Consider the following 23157-nt stretch of genomic DNA (forward strand, 5'->3'; position numbering starts at 1 on the left):
ACATTTACCATAACTGATGTGTGAGCTGATGAATGTTTATATATTAATAAAAGCCTAAGTTCAAACTGTTCATCATATAAAGCGATCATGTCTCTTCAGAAAATTTGGACTAAACCATTCAATTCATATGGATTAGTTTTACGATCTCTTTATGAACTTTTTGAAGCGTCAAAGTGGTAGTCAAGTATGGAGGGACAGAAAGCTCTCAGATTTCATCAAAAAGATCTTCCTTTGTGTTCTGGAGATGAACGAAAGTCTTACGGTTTTGGAACGACATGAGGGTGAGTAATTAATGACAGAATTTAATTTTTGGTGAACTAGCCCTTAAAACTAGCCTGACTACGTCAGACTTCCTACTTCCGCTCAATTTCATTTCGCTTCTGTACTCAGTCTGATACAGCGTCAGAGCTTTCTGTTTGCCACCGGTCTGGAAACAGCCGGGCCAATCAACGAACAGAGGGCGGGCTGAGAGCCGTGACGTAGATGCTAAGCGCCGAGTTTTACATTGTAGGTTAGAGAAATCGAAAACCGAAACGACCGCGGAAATGGGAAACGAGACACGGGATGCAATTCGCTCTGTTATGGAGAACATTCAACTCTTTTTCAAACTGAAGCCAGAACAAGAAGAGTGTTTGATAAACATTTTAAATGGAGGTGATGTTGTGGCCCTACTCCCGACTGGTTTAATCTAATCCTAAATTTGAGAGTTGGCTACAAACATTTTCTTGTTTCACTCTGTCAAAAATAAGTTTAGAGGCCGTGATTGTACCGTGTATGCGTAGATTAACTTCGCATAATCTGCAAAAGTCGTTTACAGCCATGTTCACTCCGGTATTTCGCTCGCATCATCATGTGTTTACAACAGGTTTACAGTGGAAGTTCAATTATAGATTTGAGTTCGATGCATGATGTCTGTGCTTCGATGCGGCTGTACAGGCGCATAACATACGTCATAACTAAACGTATCTGATTGGCTTACGGGTAACCAATGATTTTAAACTTCAGACAAGCGCCCCCTAGCGAGAGAGAAAACACTTCTCTATTATGCCATTCCAGACTCTGTCTACGAAGCAAAGTGAAGTAGCAGAGTCTGGTATTACCAGGCTACCTTAAAACTGCTGTGATGTAATTTTGGACTAAATCAGGCCAAAACAAATTTCCTTAGGAGTTTGAAACGGTCTGCCAAAGCGAACTCTCCAGAAACGTTTTTGTCATATCTAGTACTGTAAAGCTGCTTGCTTTAAAGCAATCTATTATATGAAGTGCTATAGAAAAAATTAACGTGACACCACTTGATTATAGTGCCGAATTGCAGAGCTATATCCACATTTCTATGATCAAATGCTTTCTTGTTTACATACTTTTTAGCCCTAAGTGAAGAAAAAGAATTTTGCTGTGAGAATATTAGAGCCTTAACTATATAGCTTTAATAATCCTTCTAAATCTATGAGAATAGCAAAGTCTATACCACTAACTAACGATAACGAAACAGAATTATTATTGGAATCACTTTCAGAACTATTTTTTTCCAGCTGATGAACAATGAAAACATTGGGATACAATCAGAATCCACCCAACTTTAAAAGACATAACTACATCGCACAGTTACAATAAGACAGTATTGTCCATTGGTGTGGACACTAATATAGTTAATGTTATAGTTATTGTTTGTGAGAACTGACCACTTCACTCGAAAATTTCTAAAGACAGACGATCAGATAATATGAATCAGGTGCTCATTGGATGAAGTGTGGGCAGTCTGTAAGGCTGAGACTAAGATCCAAGATTTGATGACCAGTAAAAAACAAGCTATAAGAAATATATGTTTTAAATAGAACCATACAATCTGAAAACTGAGTCTGTTTTATACTGGCCATCATTGCATTATTTCCCACAGAAATGCAGGATCTGAAGTACAAATTTAGAGGAAAGTGGTATGTAGAGGTACAAGAAGAGGAAGATAAAAGTAAAATAGAAGGGTGTAAATTAAACAAGATTCTCACCATGTACTGAATGGTAGAGCTCGACTTCCGCTTCTACGGAGAGAATGAGAGGGAGAGAAGTGTGAAAAATGCAGGAAACTGTGAGACGTTATATAAAAAAGTAGCTGTTGGCCTATTTGATAACTGTTTTCATCTGGGGTAAGGATAAAGGCATTGGAAGGAGATCTCAGGTGCAGTCAAAGAAAATGATCTGAAGAATTATTTCGGGGTGTATGTGAAGGTTTGGGTTCAGAGCAAGACAATATGTAGACTTGAAGGTTCTTCTGTACAACAGGAAAATTGTAGGAAGAGGAACAAGGAAGGGGTGGGTCAAGTGAAGGAACGAGAAAAGTGGAAAAAGGAGAGAGAAACATGCCACTAGCAGAAGAATAGTTGAAGTGCACTTGAGGAATGATCAGTGTAAACAAAGTTAACTGATCCAGGGTTACTTATTCGAGACATATGACAATTACTCTTCTGAGATAATCTGGTCCTGAACCTGGAGCAGGGAAAACAACGTAGGAGCTACACAAAGTGTGAATTATGTGCAAGGACAGGCAGGGATGCTGAGAGAGGAAGCAAGCACAGTCTGTGCGGTTCAGTGATATTTTTTTGTCCTAAAAAAAAGGGCAGCCAAGAACGAGTTATATTAAGCACAGAATGTTCTCAGAAACACTTTGGTTGAAAACGCAGCAGTGTAACTTCCAATCGCTGCAACTGCCGTATTAAAAAAAAAAAAGAAAGAAGAAGAAAAAAAAAAACGCCTCCAATTCTAAAGCAGAATTACATAACCAGCGTTACGGCAAAGGTTTAGACACAAAGTAAGGAAGTCAGCTTCAGTTAATTTGAAAAATAGTGACAGAAACTAAATAAAGAGCAGCTCAGCATGATCTTTGGAGACAGACCATAAAGGTGAAGGAAGGAGAGATTAAAGTAATTATGAAAAGGACAGAAGAAATGTTTTAAAATGGCTGAAGGACATGGGGGAGCCTGTTGCTAGGCGATGAGAGGAGCGATGTGCTGCTATTTTCGTCTCAGAGTTTCCAGGGTTTCAGACTCACGGCTATTCTTGGAACCAGAGTCACATTCCCTGCTGAACTATTTCTCCACTCAAACACACACACACACACACGCATATACACACACACGGAGATAGCAGGTGTGAGTCACAGAGGTGGGTTGTGAGATAGAAACAGGTAAGAATGTGTGTGAGTGTGTGTCTACAAACACTCCTATAAGTGTTATGTGCAGTTCATCTCTGAAAATCCCATTTCACGAATCATATTACTATGCCTCTTGTGGAAGATTCCATAGATTCCTCAATGACATCACAGCCGTCGTCGTTATATCATTCTCCTAAACGTCACCCACACGTCCAAAGGCGCTGACGGAAATAAAACTTTCATTTCGTCTCATCTTTCAGTGGTATCGCTGGCTCCATGACTGGATAGAGCTTGTTACGGTGTTTGGTAACACCTTATATTTCCACACTCTAATGACTGCTAGAGAGCCAAGCAAATTTACTGCAATACTCATCGTGAGGTTCAATGAATAATCCGCAAGTTATTTTTACATTTTTGCACAAATTTGTGGAATCCTGTGGGATGGATTGAAATATAGAGAAATGTGTTAAAGGTAGCTCTTATTGGTAGCTATTTTATGCTCTCATGACTGATAAAGAGCCTGGCAAATTCAGCGAAATACTCAACGCAAAAGCTCATTGCGTAATCCACATGCTATTTTTACTTTTCGCACTAATGTGTGGAACCATGAGGGATGGATTTGACTATGGGAAAATGTGTTAAAGGTAGCTAATATATTTACATCTTGCCTTTAAATCAGGGATAGGCATTTACTCCAAGCTGCTCTTTTGCTTACAATGAATTTGGATGGTGACCATTGGTTGTCAGAGCTGAAAAGGATCAAAAATTATTTGGAGGCCACAAATGAGCTATATTACAATGAGCTATGTCGTATATCTTCTGAAAATGTACGACATATCTGTATGAAGAACTGACAGACACAGGCTTTGGAGGAGTAGTAATATAGTGTACAAGTCATATACTTGACAGTCATTGCTCACCGTCTGCTTTCATTATATGGAAAAGTGGAGTTTCAAGATAAGCTAATTTAAACTGTTAGGGCCAGATTTACTAAACAGGGCAAATTAGATGGGAGCGGAAGTTATTTATTTATTTTTTTTCAAAAAAAGATTTGACAACGTGCAAATTAAAGAACACAGACGGAGCCGGATAATATCCATAATGACCAATGCATTCTACTAAGAGCAGCAAATTAGCGTTTGGTTTAAGACATGCCCTGTGTTTGAAATCGCCCCCTATACCCTTAAATAGGACTCTATTTGAGGGAACAGCCATTTTAAATGGTGTCCGAAACCTTAGTGGACATTATCGAGTGTGCTCATTCAATCCCACAATGCAACGCAATAACGAGTATACAACTGATATACGTTCAATGGCTAGAGAATACCCATAATGCACTGTGAGAGTCGTGCGGTGAATGAATTCCTGCTGCTGAAACATCCATCCATCCATCTATTCATTCATTTTACAAACCGCTTGTCCGTGGCATACAGCGTAATAAAATACAGATATAAATTCATTTTAAATTGATTATTAAATTGTTTATCTAACGTTTATACATAATTTCCATGACAAAATTCAAGATAAATCCTTTCATCTTACTACTGGAGCTGCCATTTTTCTAATTTTCAAATGATTATAAAACAGCAAGCACAAACTATGCAAAAGCAGCATCCCTTCCGGTCCACTCAGTGTCCGAATTCACTCACTCGTTTTCAGTCACTCCTTCAAGTGAACTGTATTACTGAACCAATGTAGGGAATAGCGAATGAGGGTATAGGGGGTGATTTCGGATTCAGTCATGCTTTTTTGGGGCGGTAAATAATGCTACAAATACCAGTAAATTGGATAATGCAAACCTTAGCCAATCACTTTCCATCATTCATTTAAATACCCTCCTCCCATTAATTTTGTGTTTGAATGGGAAACTCCTACAAATGCATATGCAATAAGGTCAGCTGCAAAAATAACTGTGTCCATGCCTTTTCAGCGCTATTTCTTCACTGCGTGTATTTAGTAAATCCTAACAGTTGTTTTTTAACACCAAAGGAGGATTTGTGCTGGAGCAAGCTCTTAGTAAATCTGGCCCTTAGTGTGAAACTCTAAGTATTTGAATTTATCAGTAAGGTGAAATCAGTTTTGAGGAGAGGTTGACTACACTTAATTTGAACGATATTTAAATATAGTTTAGTGTGGTGATTTTAGGTGTCAGTGGTCACACTTTCAGATATTCTTGTTCTAACACACACCCACTTCAAACATAATATAAACTGACAACACTTATGTATGAAAACAACACAATCATGCAATAAAGAACACACTCTAAATACACACAGCAAGCACTGACAGAATTGCCAGTAAAATAGCAGGGTGGAGAGACTGAGTAGTGAAAAGAGAGAAGGTACTAAGAAACCATATGGTCATTTCTGGGTCACAGTGGTCAGAAGCTCAACAGATCTTACCTTAACATCTGCTTTTTTGTTCAACAAGCTCTTGGCTGCTACAATGGGAGGAAATAAGAGAGAGAAGTTAAACGAGCCACATTATATTAAATATTACAAAATGTCAATTAAACTGCCAGACAAACAATTTACCCAGGGAAATGTTCCTAAAAATCAAAGAACACTGCAGGTATTAATCATACTAATAATCTTGTACAGCATAGGCCCAGGCGGAATCTGCAGACATATTTTTGGTTCTGCATGCATTTTGGGGGAAGAATTGTATGGAATGATTTGGTAAAAATGTGTTAAAGATGGCTGAGAGCTCTAAGCCATTACTGGTAACTAAATACATAAAATCAGCCAAAACGTTTAACAAACAAGTTCAAAAGAGCCTGGGGATTTTCAAAACTTTGCGAATGACAGGCATTCAAATTCTGCAGAAATCTCAAGATCTTTCTGCAACATTCTGTGTTGGCCTGCTCAGACTGATACAGCCAGATTTCTACCACTTTATAATCACTTTCATTAATAGTCATTAATAGTCACAATTAGTCATTAACAATACATTATATAATTCTTACTAGATCAGCATTTAAAGAAGATTTAAATATGAATATACACTAGTGTTCAAAAATCTTTAGGTCAGTATGATTTTTTTTTTAAAGAAACTAATACTTTTACTCAACAAGGCATTTACAATGTTACAAAAATGTTACTCTATTTCAAATAAATGCTGTTCTTTCGAGCATTCAATCCACCAAAGAATTCTGAAAAACAGTATCACAGTTCCCACAAAAAATATTGAGCAGTACAACTCTTTTTAACATTGATAATAAATGTTACTTGATTAACAAATCAGCATATTAGAATGATTTCTGAAGGATCATGTGACACTTCAGACTGGAGTAATGATGCTGAAAATTCAGCTTTGGTCACAGAACTCAATTACAAAATAAATGCAGTCTTGGTGAGCATAAGAGACTTCTTTAAAAACATTCAAAATTCATACAGACCCCACTTTTGAACTGCAGTGTATATGAAATTTAACGTAATTCAATGTTTCATGAAACCTATTTGATTGTCCAAAAACTAATGATCTATTAAGTATTATATAAAATTAATGACTTTAAAACATGGAGATTTAATATAAAGAGATGGCCGTTTTGACTGAACAGTTCCCCATTGTCTAATTAATAAAAATGTTTTCATGTTTATGCTTTATGTGAGTCTTACAGAAAAGATTGAGGCAAAGAAATTCACTAAGAATTACATTTATGCCTGATCCCTTATCAGAGAAACAAATAAACATTTAAAATTAGCTTTTTTAAGATACAGGCAAACAGTTTCTAAAACAGATTAGTTGACCGAGGAACTTTTCAATCAAATTACACATGATAATTATATATGAAAAAATATTCAGCGTTTTTACAGCATCATAGATAACACAACTTATTAAATCAATATAAAAACAATGTAAAAGGAAGCATCTGACACAATCACTGTCATTGTTGGTCTTGTACCATTTTATATTCAAAATACATATGCAAACATTGCACAGACTCTCTTGAGCAACTATGCGTGCACCTTTGAAGCAGTTCATTCAAATAACTTTTTTATTTTTGCATTGAACCACAATAACACCAACAGATCCACATCAAACTCATTTGGCATGTCTGACCAGAGTAATCTGGTACTTGCACCTATCCTTACTACACATTTTGAAGGGTATCTTAAAGGTGCTACAGAGGATGTTTTCGACGACTGAGAAACCAAAGACTGTTAGTGAGTTTTTGAAATGAGCGCATGTGTAAGAACAACCCCTCTCCTTCACAGCTCATTTCGAGGGAACGCCTCCCAAAACTCGTGCACAAGTATTGGAACACGAGTGTTTACCACCGGCATTCGCTGTGTCGTGTTAGTGGATTCATTATGTCGGACTCACCGCAGGTAACTCATAATCTGCAGTTGTTACTCCTGTCTCCTGACAAAAACATTGCATGCCTCGCCTGTGGAGTGTGGAAAGTTACTGGAGCGCGCAGCCGCGCTCGTCTCTCACAAGGAACGTAATGGCAGTGATTGACAAGCCAGAGGGCCAATCGTTTACGCGATGATCGCGTAAACGATTGGCTGATGTTTTTAAGGCCCTACCTCGTGCACAGATGATGTATATTAATATTATTCCTTTCAGTGCACCTAATAAATAGTCTTTTATCAGTTAGTAAAGACAGTTTCAAGTAATATTGCAAAAATGTATAAAACAAAACATCCTCTGTAGCACCTTTAACACTTCTCTGGATAGGATACTGTTCTAGATAGTGTTCGTCAGATCAGTTCAGCAAAAAGACTGTCATTCAGAAAAATTCTGTATTTCTGTAAAAAGATCCAACAGATACAGCTTTGTCACCAATAAGACTTTTTAGTGGATGACATGGGCTGACATTAAATATTAAAAATTAAATAGATACATAACAAAAGGTTGCACAACCAGAGTATTTCTGGTCATAAATCAAAGAACAGGGTCACTCAAGGTTGGAATTTGACATAGATCCTCCTAGACCTGTATCTGGGCCACCAATCCATCTATCTGGTGGCCCAAAGAGACCAGTGAGAAGAAATGAGCATGCGTCCCTGTAGAAAGAGCAGGAGTGGTGAAGTAACATCTATTACTCTAGAGTGAGTGGAACTCCTTACCTTGCCATTAACACAGAGAGCAAGAGAAAGAGAGGAAGAAAGAATGGAGAGAAAAAGAGAGAGCAGTGGAGAAGAGGTCAAAAAACCAGAGTCTCTTGTGATGTTTCTATGAATGGTGAAGCTAAAAGACTGTCTATGGAGCTGTATATGGGGCTCAAGAAAAAAAAAAAGTATGTCAACTTATTTTCAGTACAGTCATAATTTTTCTCAGAGTTTATCTACTTTGCAGGGCCAGAGTCAGCACAAACAAGGTTCAGCAAAAAAATAGCAGGCAAATACGATTGTGCCAGGCTGTTTTTGTATAAGCAGTTTCACTACTCTAAAACCTAGTCCTCAATTGTTCTCTAATGCTTTGAAAAATGAAAATATTTGGTCACACACTTTAGATTAGAGTCCAATTCTCACTATTAACTAACTATTAACTATGACGTTTACCTCAATAAACTCCTAATTACTGCTTACGAATAGTTAGTAAGGTAGTTGTTAAGTTTAGGTATTGGGTAGGATTAAAGGTGCAGTATGTAGGATTTCTGCCCGCTAGAGGCCTATTCAAAACAAAGGCGTAGCTTGACAACGCCAAGTTTGAGCGCGGAATCTTGGGACATGTGGTCTTTACCTCAACGGATGGTGCAAAAGAATAGGGGATAGGACTCAGGAAGAAATCATGTTGAAAATGATGTTATAACGTTACTCTGTGCGTTCGCTCGGCGACTGCTGTGAGACACTTGTTGCACATTGCAGTAAGCTAGATCGATTTTAGAATATCATATTAAATGCTGGATAAATGGCACACTGTAAAAAATTACCGTGATTTTAACAGTAAAAGACTGTTTAACAGTAAAATTCTGCGGTGAAAAACTGTCAATTGGTTTACAGAAAGTTTCCGTACTATATACGGTGAATAACTGTAATAGATCTAACGGTACATTTAATGTAATTTTACGGTAAAATACCATTAAATTCACAGTTTTTGGAAGTGAAAAATAACAACTCATTGTAAAATTTACAGTGAAAAAACGTAAATTGACATTCCCACAATTCCCTGCGTGACACTTCACATTTGATATATTTTCGTTGAAATAACTCTGTTTCTTCTTAGTTTTTCTCATTTTTTTCTAATCAGTTATGTACATTAGGGTTTTATGTTACATCTAATGTTGTTAAATTAATGTTTATTGCATTTTTAAAATTTCATGCATGTTACCATGATGGTGTTTAGTGTGTGTGTGTGAATGACACTGTGTGCACCTTCTATATGTTAGTGTTGTCCTTCTCAGCTTGTGGAAAAGCTGCTTGTGATAAACTTTGATTCATCATGTGACTCTTATCACCACTGTGTTTGGTGACTGTCAGTGTATTATAAAGGTACAAAACAAATATTAGTACTTCATTAGGTTGGTAAATTAACATTATATCAGTTAATGAAATACGTTATTTTACCGTAAATTTAACAGATTTTTTTTTACGTTGCTACTGTATTTTTTACGGTAAAGTTCTGGCAACCACAGCTGCCGTTTTTTTACCATAAATTTTACTGGGATTTTTTTTTACAGTGCATGCAATTCATTTTAAAACGTGTTGAATGATGGAGAAAATTCTGTATTACTGTTACTAAAAATAAAGCTGCATCTGATTATGCTATGTTAGCTACTTGACAAAATAGTGTTTTTCTCTGAGGCATGGTAAAGTATGGTACTCGCAAAAAATCAAGAAAATTAATAAGCTATATAACAACAATTAGTTTTCTGTCTATAAATATATCAAAACAGTTGTTCCCTTGTCTATTAAAACGTGTAATATATTAAAGCATCTTTGGTGTTTCCATAGTTTCTACAAAATAAAACCAGAAACTGAGGCAGACCGAGGGGTAACGTGGATATGACGCAATTGACAGGCGACTCCTCACACGTCCTGGAGCCTTGGATAAAATTGCAATTTTCTCACGATTTACAAATAGTTGGAAACATTTGGGATATTGTAAGTACTCAAGTGAACAAAATATATAACACTGGCCAAGTGGTTTTTGGATATTTTACTGCAAAAATCTTACATATTGCATCTTTAAGGGATGTAGAATATGATCATGCAGAATAAGGCATTAATATGTGCTTTATAAGTACTAATAAAAAGACAATATCCTAGTACTAGTTCAATATCCTAGAACTATGAACATTAATTTGCAGTTGATCCCCCTTTACTGTTAGAACAGCTTCCACTGAAACAGTCAAGTTTATTAAGTAGAAGTGGGTGTCCACATACTTGTACATAATATAAATGGATTCTCTTATATGCACTGTATTAAAGTCAAATAAGAGGATTCGATATTATTCAGATATCAGTCCTATATGTAGTGTAACTGCCTATAATGCAGTAGTCTGGTTGCTCAGGCTGAGGGTAGTAGAAGGACAACAGAGAGAGGCAGCACTACATAAATATTTGATTGCAGGCATGTGGAGGGAGCATCAAATATGAAGCACAGCTTTCACATTGAGCCACAGCACACGCTCAATGTACCAGCTCAACCCTTCTACCTCACTCATGATGCATTAAAAAAAAAAAAAAAAAACAGGAAAAGCTGAAAAACATCTAAACCCGAATCATTTTCTGCCCTGTCAAGAAGGCAAATGGCAAAATAACAGCACTGGCTTCTCCTCCAGAACAGCTGTTTGGTTGTGTTATAAATCAACAAATTCTAATGAATCTTTTTTTTTTTTCCTCTAAGCTTAAATGTCAATGGCTGTTTTGTTGAAAAGATTTTTCCACTGACAGAAAAACACTATTTTAAACCATTTCAGGGAGAAAAAATAAAAGATATATACTGAACATAAACAAAAAGCTAAATATCTATAAATTTTTAGCTACGGTGTACGGGCCAGTCCTACTCATAACACAACCACAACCTGGACAAAATTCATATTAGGATAATGGGGCGTTCACACCAAAAATGATCATTATAAAAAGAACTATAAGAATAACTATATTAGCGTCCATACCAATGAAAGATGTTTTGTTTATTATAAGTGTGCGCTGCTGTTATGTTGCCTGCCACTTGAAATGCATAAGGTCTTTAGAGCCAGTTGGATTCTGATTGGCTTTCGATGTTTTTGCGTTCATCAGCTGAAAAAAAAAATTCTGAAAGTGATTCCAACAATATTATTCCTCTGTGTCGTTATTGTTATAGCTGTGGTGTGGACCCTGTTCTCAGAGAATTAGAATGATTTGTAAAACTTCATAGTTATAGTTATTCTTGGTCCCTTAATAGTTAAGTCATCAAAACTATGAAAAAACTGTGTAAATGTGTGGGAATAACGCAGTGACCAAGAAAATGTTAAACAAATCAAAATTATCTTGAATTTTGTCATCAGCTTTTACTTCACTATCTGGTGGTCACAAAAAACATTAAAATGTTCTTTTCACAGCAAACATAACTCAGCTTATGTGTGCCCTGACATTTGACTGTTAGTATAACAAAGGTCATCCTGTCAAATACAGTAATTAAATATAATAAAACACACTTTAAGTGAAAATAGGACCTCAAAATGACTACATTTGGCTGTTTGAGCAGATTGCTCAGGCATTTATTTGTTTTGTGATAGATTAGCAATGATTGATATTCTAGATATCAGTTCTGGAGGAGATGCAATAAACAAAGAATCAGTTGAAGTAAGGAGCATGAAAAAGATTCAAAATTAAATGTTCTTGATCAAACTACAACTACAATGTTAAAGTTTTAAGTACACAGTGTAGGCTAAACCCTAGTGCTCTAAGCTAAACCCTGTAAAATAACATACTGCAACTGTATACTCACAACGGCACCAATATGGAACAAAAAGAGATATTGTTTTCATGTGTTCTCATATTGTGGATCCAGTACTTCTAATTAATGTAAATAGAAATTCTAAACATTTCTAGATCCTTTCGATTCAAGTAAATATGAAATGCTGGTTAAGAAATCTAAAGACTATTTTTAGAAAAAAAAAAAAAAAAAAAAAAAAAACATTTTGAAATAGTGAGTACAGTTGTCAAGAAGCTTTGACCATGCACAAGTGCACAAAATCCATTCAGCCCATCACACCCCCAAGTTAGTGAACATGCATTAGTTCAACCTCCCATGCAGCATTCAGCACAACAGCAGGCAGACTGTTCCACCCCCGGAAACAGGGGTGAACTTCAACTTCACAGACCATATTAAAAGACAGAGTAAAGGAAGGAAGGAGGAATACAGAGGATGTAAGTGAAGATGGCTTATGGGTGTCAGATAAAAATGGCAAAGAAAAGTGATGAGGAGGAGGAGGATAAGAATAAACCAAAAAAAAAAGTCAGAGGCAGTGATTTATGGCACATATGAAAGGAAGAAATGATGGAGAGAACAGGACTCAAAAAAGGAGAGTAGGAGGGAAAAATACATTCATCATGCAGGGATCTTAGTGTAGATCCTCTGTGAAATAAATAAAAGGTTAATGAAATGATGGTGACAGTGATGATGACACTTAGTTGAGAGGGCCAATAAGTGGCTATATATGATATCAGACATGAATTAGAAGAAAAATGAGGTGAATAATGACACCAAAGTGTGGATGACGAGAAAGAAAAGAATAAACAGCAGGAAACACAGGTAGAGGGTGAGTCATCATGCATGCTTTAGCCCCATGCAGAGACAATTATGGACTTGTGAATGACAGAGGAAATAACGGGGGGATGGGGGGACAAAATATAATAATGTTTCTTTTGTGAAAAAAAAGGATGAAAGACATGGGAAAAAGGAAAAATTAAACAGAAATTGAATGAATCAAATAAGGAAATGGAAAAAGAAAATGCAAAGGTAAAAGAAATGACTAGAGAAGTAAAAAAGAAATGGGAAATGAAAAAAGGAAAAAGGAAAAGAAAGGAAATGGCAAAAGAAAAAGGAAAACGGAACTGGAAAGGGTAAAGAAAAGGAAAAGGGAAGGAAAGGAAAGGAAATAAACTGAAAGTAAAAGGGAAATGGAAAGAAAAAAGGAAACCAGAAAAGGAAATAATATGGGAAGTGAAAAGGAAATGGGAAATGAAAAAGGAGAAAGGAAACAGCAAAAGAAAAAGAACAGGAAATAAAAAGGAAAACAAAGTAAAAGTGGAATGAAAAAGAAAATGGAAAGTGAAGGGTAAGGAAAAGGCAAAATAAAAATGGAAAGAAATGGAAAAGGAAACAGGAAAAGGAAAAGGAATTGATATGGGAAATGAAAAGGGAAATAAAGAGGTAAAAGTAAAAGATTACAGGAAATGGAAAGGAAAACAAAAAGTATATGTTAAAGGAAAAGGAAAATGAGAGGGAAAAGGAAAAACAGTGGTGTGTAATGTGTATAGAGAATAAGGGAATGAGAGGAATATGTAGAGGAGTGTTCAGACAGAAAGGGGCAGAAGAATTGGGCCCTGTAGGGCGGCGCTACCTTGTTCCACCAGCCCTGCAGTGGTGCCTGCCGCCGCGGCTACTGCAGCCGCAGCCGCAGTGACCGAGGCGGGAGCCGTGGTCTGCCTGCTACCCACTAACACACACACAGGAGTGTGTACGTTCATACACACAGACGCACACATACCCACCCACACACAATCACAAACAAAATGAGAGGGAGGAACAAAGAGAGAGAGAGGGAAGAGGAAAGGGGGCAGAGTGAAAGAGAACCATTTATTAGTCTATAAGAGAAGAAACTGTCAGTTATAAGAACACGTCAAACCATTTTTTTTTTCTTTGAGAGACAGGTGGCTTGTAACAAAATGATCCCCACTCAAACAAGAGCCATACTGTCATTTCAACCAACGTACAACAAAGATAAGACTCTGACTCAGAGGGAATCATCCCTCCTATCCTAACATTCAAAATCACACATATTTATCAACGTCCTCTGTTGGACCATCATCTGAAGCGGTTAAAAGCAAAGCCCTGGCATCACAGATGAGATCGGGAGGCAAAGAGTGCTACTGTAACTACTTGAATTTCCATTAAGGAGATCAAATTAAATAGAATTGACAGAGAGAGATTATATGTTCAGGGAGAAACCTACAAATGCATGCCATTTTGAATTATGCATGATATCTGTGAGGTCAGAGCTACACGAAAACCGCAAGCTGCGAGATGGAGAGGAAAGGATACTAAATAGGTAGTGGGCTGAGAGTAAATGTATACAGAGACTAGAGAGAGTGGTCCCAAAAAGTATGTGGACACTTGAACCACACTTTAAAATGTATGAATGTCCTTACATTAGATACTGAACTAAGTGGCACTTATTAATAATCAAAAAAGTGGTAATTTGTTAGATTTAAATTGATACCAGATAAACTGGTTAAAATTAAGATTCCAATGGTCTAGTTCACTCAAAAATGAAATTTCTGTCAAAAATTACTAACTTTAATTTTTTAACATTCCAAATCTCTATGACTTTCTGTTTTTGTATTTTTTGTCTATACAATGGAATGTGCTTCAATGCTGTCTAGTTCCCAACGTTCTTCAAAAACATTTTCTTTTATGTTCCGTAGTAGGAAGAAAATTTTTCCTATGGGGTTTTTCAATGTATGAGTAAAATAATGTCTGTGGTAAACATTATTCGGACGTTTTGTTCTACAAAGTAAGCTGTGCATACTCACATGCTAAACCTCATCTACTTACTTATTAGAAACATACATTTTTTAAAATAAAATAACAGACATAAAAATTCGCATATTCGATATGGATGTGTGTAAACCCAGTCAGTTATGTCTTAAGAGAATGTAAACAGCTGGGAGAAAATAGAACGTGTATCAGTACATTGGATTGCATTTGGTTTTAAAGTGACAGCAGCTTAATATAGCCAACTTTCTGCCGTCTGTGCCCTTAATATTAATCAAACAACAAAAGACAAAGGGAAAATCACTTACTGCTATTGACTGAAGGACTTTTCTAGCTCTGATAAGATTCAAAGCAAATTTAATTCTTACAGTTAAAACTATGCTGTGTTTTATTTTACATTTGATTATTCAATTTCTGCAGTAGGCTGTAAGATGAAGAAAGATATTTTAAGTTAAATAGTATTTTAAGTGTTTGCAATTTGCTTTAATTTATTAATTTGCCTTAATTAATTAATTTTTACTTACATTAGTTCATAGTATTCTGCTGTGGTATCAAAATTGGTATCGAGAATTGTGAAAATTGCTGGTGTCTAAAATTTAGATGTCATAGCAACCTAACTTCCAGCAAAAAAAAAAAAAAAAAAAAATATATATATATATATATATATATATATATACACACATGATATATAAATATATATAATGTTAAATAAATTACTTATCAAAGGTTTTGGTCATATGGCCCACTCATAATTGTATTTAACAATCATGATTACAATACTGCCCAAATAATCATGATTATGATTTTTGCCATAATTGAGCGGCCCTACTGTAAATTTTGGAACAACATGAGGGTGAGTAAAATGATGACAAAATTTTAATTTTTAAGTGTGGACAATACCTTTAAAAATATCTGTACAATTTCTCGTTGTCAAATATTACTGGAACATGTTCATAGTGATGATCTACACCTGTGGTTATTCTGCTGAGACATTGAAACATTCAATAAAACTGATCGAACAGGTAGTTGGGTAAAAGTAATTGGTAAATTGGTATCCAAAAATTGAAGTTAGTTCCGAGAAACACTCAAGTCATTACAACAAGGTTATTTTTTCCAATCAAAGACACTGATTTTGTGATAGTAATTACCAGAATTTTGTGAAAACTAGGATACCACGTTTATGCATGATATACAATAGAAAAAATGCAGAAAGCTTGTTTATTTTTGTTTTAACAAATTCAGCCACACAACTTTTAAACAACTTTGTGTGTATTTGACCATTCAAGCATGTGTGACATGTTTCTTTATCACACTAATGTGTTAACTTTAAGCAGTTTTACACTTCTTGTGATTGTTTTGCTGTTAAATGGCAAATTATGAAGGAACGCAAACAATTTAGCTGATTTTTCGGTTGTGTTCAACAACTGTAAACTGCGAAAATCTGGAGGGGCTGTCTAGCATCATTTGTTTTCAGGTGCCATTTGGTTTAGTTTCTAATACAATGACATTCAAATATTTTAAGTGCAACCTACGTGTCACAATACTTTTTAGGGCCACAAAATCTTTGCATAAATATATATAAATATACAATGCTGTATAGCATTGACAGTCTTGCCCAAAAGTCACTTTTATTGAGGTGAAGAAACTTAGAACATTTCTTTGGCAGACAGCAGACAACAAAAAACATCAAGACTGAGTGGGGATCTTAAAGACACACAGACGACTTTCTGGAGACCCACGCGGACATACACAGAACATATTAATCAGAAAACACACAGATCCGTCAATTCAGCTGTCAATCAAAACCGTTCAAAGGGTTAATATCCAGATTCATCATACCCCAATTGACTTACCAGAGAAGTTCCGTGACACAAGCATGGTGGTGAGGATGGCCCCCTGTGAGGAGAGAGAGGAAATATAACCTCTGTGCATGTAAAAATAAAACTGAGTGAGTATGTTTGGGTGTGACCATGAAACACACCTTGAGTTTCCTCCTGGCGTTGAACTTCTTCAGGCATTCCACGGTCTCTTGTCTGTGCATCATGGAAGCCACAGTAGAGCGTTGCTATAGAAACAAACAGGGAAAAGATTTTTACTGTATCTAGACCTGCGTTTTGCTGTGTTTTACATGTCTGCATGTGCACGTCGGAGATTACGTACGCAGACCCATGGGTGTTTGAGAGCTTCCTGTGCAGTGATTCTCTTGGCAGGGTTTATGGTCAGCATTTGATTGATGAGATTTTTGGCTTCAGGAGTAACTGTGTCCCATTCTGGAGATGGAAACTAGCAGAGAAATAAAAATCTATTATTCTATTATTCAGATGTATTCATAAGCTACAGCTGCAAAACTTTGATCTATCAACAAGCGCTGCACTGCATCAGATAAATCACCTGTTGGAATCTGCAGTTTCTATAATTTATGCATCTCTAAGAAAAATCTTAATTGAAAGAAATAAACCACCTGTTAAAGTCCCATTTTCTGAATTGAATGCATTGACAATATGCAGATATATTGAATTGCCTTAATCAAAATTGCCCTTTGAAAAAAATATCGGCAACAACAAATATGAACCAATGTTCCCAAACATATTTCTGAACCACATAAAATGATACTGGGTGGGAGTACTTAATATTTCAAACATTATTAAAATTGTCCATCCATGCAGCATTTATCAAATGAATCAATTCTATAAAATGGGCAACCTTTGGAAAGATGATTTTTAAAAGTAACTTCTGCAATTTCAAGTACAGTGTCTTTAAGTACTACATATGTGAGTTAAACTAATACAAATTCTTAATATAATATTCTGACTATGTGATGGCAATAAAGTGTTTTATAATGTGAAAACCAACACATTTTATCAAATTTTCTTAAATACAGTATTCTAAATATAATTTCTGCTTACACATTTAAAAATGCATATAGCTCATTTTAATAAAAAAGTGGTAACAGTTTACAATACGGTTCAACTAAACATTACTTAATGTATTAACTAATATGAAATAACCATGAGCAATACATTTGTTACGGTATTTACTAATCTTCGTTGACGTTATTTAATGAAAATACAGTTGTTCATTGTTTGTTCATGTTAGTTCACAGTGCATTAACTAATGATTTTAATAATGTATTAGTAAATGTTGAAATTATCATTAACAAAGATTAATAAATGCTATAGAAGTGCAGTTCATTATTAGTTTAACTAATGTTAACTAATGAACCTTATTGTAAAGTGTTACCAAAAAAGTTAATCTTTGTAATAAAAAGTATATATACCATCACAGACAATATTGTATTAGAATATGTCTACACTTACATTTTAATGAATATATTTATGATTGAATAATAGGGGAATTTTTTGTTTCATCAAATGTTGTAGACTAAAATTATACTGTTTTCATAGAATAACTTAAATCTGACTAAATATCATTCTAGACAAACCAGTACCAGCAGCAGAGAGGCAGGCCCAAACTCAAACACATGATAATACAATTTCTTGAACACTTTACATTGCTGTAGCTTCTACTAAATATCTCTTATGAACATAAAACTTTTATAAGACACATATGTTGCACAAGCTAGATGGAGTGGGAACGTCACGAGTACATCAGACGGGACACGTGTTAGAGAAGCTAGAAACTGCACTGCATTGTATATTCATCCTTCAGTACATACTTAAAAAAACAATGAGGGCAAATGTTAATCAGAAGAATGAAAGGTTGTGATATAGAAGGGAGAGAGAGGGGGAGTGAGGCACAAAACTGAAAAGATGTAAACTTACATCATAAGCTCCAGCTTTGATCTGTTGGTAAAGTTTGTGCTGATCCTCGTCCCAGAAAGGTGGATATCCAACCAGCAGAATGTACAGAATCACACCTTAATAGAGAATAATTAACAAATAATAATAATTCTGTTCCAAGTGGTGCATACATAGCAGCATCTTTAAGGTTGTTCCATACAGTATATGCAGCTATACGGTGCTGCCAGGTTATATAATTTGTTCTATACTTAAAAGTATTATAAAATACAGGGGTTGGACAGTGAAATTGAAACACCTGGTTTTAGAACACAATCATTTATTACTATGGTGTAGGACCTCCTTTTGTGGCCAATACAGCATAAATTTGTCTTAGGAATGACAGATATAAGTCCTTCATAGTGTCCAGAGGGATTTTGAGCCATTCCTCTTCCAGAACAGTGGCCAGGTCACTATGTGATGCCGGTGAAGGAAAACATTTTCTGACTTGCTCCTCCAAAATACCCCAAAGTGGCTCTAAATTATTCAGATCAAGTGACTGTGCAGTTCACTTTCATGTTCACCAAACCATTCTGTCACAAGTCTTGCTGTGTGTATTAATGCATTATCATGCTCATACAAGGCACCTCCTTCAGAGTACAATGCTTGCCTTGAACTATTAGGTGCACATGGTCTTCCAGAATAGTTCAGTAGTCCTTGGCAGTGACGTGCCTATCAAGCACAGTAGAGAATGCCATGATATTGCAGCCCAAACAATGTCTGATCCACCCTCTGGGCTTTACTCTACCCCCGTGGTGTTAAGCCTCTTCAGGGCTTTTCCATACCCTAAGATCCACAGATGTGGGGAAGACAGTGAAGGTGGACTAACATTAATACATGTTTCACATTGTCCACAGCCCAAGATTTGCCATAGCCAATATGAAACCGACATTTGGCACAAGTGACCAAAGGTTTAGCTACAGTAACCCGACCATGAATATTGACTCTGTGGAGCTCCCAAAGAACCATTCTGGTGGAAACAGGAGAGTCGAGGTGCACATTTAATTCTAATTCTGCGGGGTTAGTACCTGGACATCCCTTTCAGACAGCTTCCTCTTCCATTGACATTTACTTGGATGTTGGATGTGGTTTGTCCTACATGGTGGTATGCTGACATTACCCTGAATACCATAGCTCTCGATACATAACAAAGACTTGCTGTCCTGTTCACAGATGAGCCAGTGAGACACGCACCAACAATTTGTCCTATTTTAAACTCTCATATGTCTCCCATTATTTTTTGTGGATTGCAATGTTTTATGTACAGGTGTAGTATTGCTCTGCTAATTCAACCTTCACACTCTGCTCTAAGTGATGGAATGTAAAATCAGTGAAGATTGGCCACCAGGCCGCCCATATATAGCCGTGAAACTTACAACACTACATTGGCCAGTGTTTCAGTTTCATTGTCCAACCCCTGTAGATGAGGCAGCAGAGTCTCTGTGCTGTTGTCTGCTAGTAGGTTTAACTGGTGTTGTGTCGGGTGACTGAAAATCACAGACTCTCATTGAAAATGAACAACTTCCTGTCTTCATCACTGCAAATCTCTGTGTGTGTGAACATCCTTTTAGAACCCTGCTGAAAAAAAAGCAAACCAGCCTAGAACTGTTTTTCTAGGCTGCTTGATCTATCCTGGCCAAGCTGGTTTAACTGGCAGGCCAAGAAAAAAAAAAAAGACAAGCTGAGAACAGAAAACCCTCTTGGGCTGGTTTAAATAGTTATTTTCTTATCTATTTAAGGTAGATGGTGAAGTAGACAGCAAGGAAGCTCACTTAGTTTTGAAGCACAGCACAGAAAACTCTGTTGTAATATCTTTGTCTCTTAAGAATTAGCATGTGCTTGTCACTGTATTTGAGTTTATTTACCACAGGCCCAGATGTCCACCGGTTTGCCATATGCCTCCTTCCTCAGCACCTCAGGGGACAGGTAACCTGGTGTCCCTGCAAATCCTGTAAAACATAGTTAAGCACACACTCTTTCAGACACTCCTGCTGCACCACTAAAATGAGATTGTAAAAGTGTCCAAAAAGTGAGTCGTGTGGGCATGTATCAAAATCAAACTACACGTTTGCATTGCTATGGCAATGATTACATACCAAACCATGCCTGCTGGTCTCCCTGCACCTCAATGGCCAGTCCAAAGTCAGCCAGCTTCACAGCGGCATTCTTGCACTTACTGGCCAAGAGCAGATTCTCTGGCTGAGGGGAGAATGAAGACAACATTTCTCCTGCCTTATCACACAACTTAACTGCCTCAAACACACACAATCACACTGTGCATGCTGACACACACTACACAACAAGAATAGATGGTCAGATAACCATCACATGTTCTTAACACATTTAATATTGCATACAATCAACCCCCAAATCTGATTCTGTGAAATATTAGCTGAATGTTGAGTTTGGCTAAAGAACTTTCTGACTGCAGAACGTTTCTAAATGAAGAATGCAGAAAACACAATGTTTGTCTTCACTGGTAATAAGAGAGCGTGCGCGTATGTGTGCGTGTTTTTCTCTCAACTGACCCAGATTATCTAGCCTCATTATTCTCTGTCACTGATGGATGCTAATAATGTGATATCCCCTCTAGTGCCTCCTGATGCTTCTGCTAGCACACACACAAAAAAAAAGACACTATCTTATAAATCATAATGCTACCAACTCTGATCTGTAAGGGCAGGCTAACAAACCAAACACACCTTCACAAGCACTGCACCAGATAGTCAAACCTCAAGCATTTTTCCTGCATTGCAGTGTCTGGTGGATCTAGCATCCACTTCCCTCACTCTCTTTTCTACAATGAAGACTGCAACTAAAATGATCAAAACTGAGATAAATAAAAATGTACACTAGCATTTAAAAGTTTGGGGTAAGTAAGATGATTTAAGAATAATAATAATAATAATAATACATTTACATTTGCAAAAAAAGACATTTATAATGTTACAAAAGATTTCTATTTCAAATAACCACTGGAGTAATGAAGTACTAACTGCTGAAAGTTTAGCTTTGCTATCACAGGAATAAATTACATTTTAAAATATATTAAAAAAGAAAACAGTTATATTCAATTATAATAATATTTCACATGTTTACTATATATTTGATCAGAAACATACAGCTTTGGTGAACAAACTTCTTTCAGTAATATTAAAAAATGTTAGTGAAACCCCCTTCTTTTAAGCGAAGATACACAACTGACTGATTCGAGGACGTAAATGCTATTAAGCATGCTATGTTTTTTTTAAAACATTGTTATCCCTGTTCCATAACACTCATTTTTCACAATCACCTCACCACCATCCCTTCACTAAAATTTCCTAGATTTTGTCTCCCTCCTCAGCAACACTCATATAGCATAGCTAATGCAGACTCCTTCAAAAAAAAAAAAAAAAAGGTTAAACATGCACACTGCTGATGGGCTGGAACACCAGGAGCTAATCCTAGCCTTAAAGCTTTAGTAGTGGGAGGAATTTTGATGAACAGCAAAGAAGATCTGCCAAAAATCGCTCTCCAACACTCTTTCACAAACATATAACCTCTCCAGAGAAATCCATGACTTGACTTCCTAGCAAAAATCTCATCAGCACGGGCATAGCTAAGAAGCAAAGTACATATATGCATACTGACAAACACACACACACACACACACACACACACACACACACACACACAGCTGGATGCACTGGTTCAATTGGCTTGAGTTGGTTAAGTTGACTTGTTTAGTTTAGTAAAATCCCAAAAATCATAGGTGTCGATATACGTGTCCTGTGCTATTGTGTCTGTGTGCAAGATCGCTGCTCTTTTCTGCAGTTGTATTCCTGTCATGCCCACTCAGATTCCCGCTATGGAGGAGCGTGTGCCCCAGGCTTCCATTCAAAAGGGCACTTCAGTGTGAGTAGACACTGATAGCATGAAACCAGAGTGCTGGTACTGTCACAGTAGAGTACGGAGCTGACCATAGCAACACCATTTTTAGCCTTTACCTTGTTTCTTTTTCTGGAAACTGCTATATTGAAACTGAAGCTTGAATCTAAACCTACACATATAAAATCTAGTGATGCACCAAAAATTTTGGTAATCAAAAATATTTGCAAATGAACAGCATACCAAGTTCAATTATCCAATTGCCCAAATTTAATAACCATATCTTTATTTTCAGTTTTGGTTTTCAGCTAAATTAAAACTTTAATTTTAGTTTGTGAGTTTCGGTAAGAAAATACTTTGGTGCATAATTAATTAAATCAGACTGGAGCACCTGGCATCAAGACATTTATTAATATACATTTCAGTCTTTGTATAACAACCTATTTTTTTTAAAGGATTTAACATTTTGAAGAAAACCTGCAGATAAATGTGCATTTATAAAATGACATTACAGATATACAGTAGTCACAATCCACAATCTAATCACTTATACATGCATACGAGACATACAAACAAGCAAACAACTTTAAGAAAACTGTATGAGATTATAAACAACAGAAAAACATGCAACATGCATTCCGAAGCAGTTTCTAAGCATCACACTCTCCACCGACAAACCACAAAGCATGA

General features: G+C 36.4%; 1 protein-coding gene across 50 annotated transcripts in view; it reads right to left on the bottom strand.

Annotated features, from left to right (window-relative positions):
• camk2b1 (calcium/calmodulin-dependent protein kinase (CaM kinase) II beta 1) overlaps nucleotides 1-23157 on the bottom strand; it is an 81513-nt gene that overhangs the window by 26274 nt on the left and 32082 nt on the right. For 11 of the 50 annotated variants that reach the window (XM_048187094.1, XM_048187100.1, XM_048187095.1 and 8 more), the window contains 9 exons: nucleotides 20694-20796; nucleotides 20463-20546; nucleotides 18583-18677; nucleotides 16961-17083; nucleotides 16782-16865; nucleotides 16654-16696; nucleotides 13647-13742; nucleotides 5548-5585; nucleotides 2004-2036 (listed from right to left, as the gene is read on the bottom strand). In XM_048187094.1, coding sequence (XP_048043051.1) covers nucleotides 2004-2036; nucleotides 5548-5585; nucleotides 13647-13742; nucleotides 16654-16696; nucleotides 16782-16865; nucleotides 16961-17083; nucleotides 18583-18677; nucleotides 20463-20546; nucleotides 20694-20796 — 699 coding nt within the window. The remainder of the gene's footprint in view (nucleotides 1-2003; nucleotides 2037-5547; nucleotides 5586-13646; nucleotides 13743-16653; nucleotides 16697-16781; nucleotides 16866-16960; nucleotides 17084-18582; nucleotides 18678-20462; nucleotides 20547-20693; nucleotides 20797-23157) is intronic. The other 39 variants (XM_048187098.1, XM_048187101.1, XM_048187113.1 and 36 more) reach the window with 7 other exon arrangements.

Source organism: Megalobrama amblycephala, linkage group LG4 (genome assembly GCF_018812025.1).
Source record: "Megalobrama amblycephala isolate DHTTF-2021 linkage group LG4, ASM1881202v1, whole genome shotgun sequence".
Lineage (NCBI taxonomy): Eukaryota > Metazoa > Chordata > Actinopteri > Cypriniformes > Xenocyprididae > Megalobrama > Megalobrama amblycephala.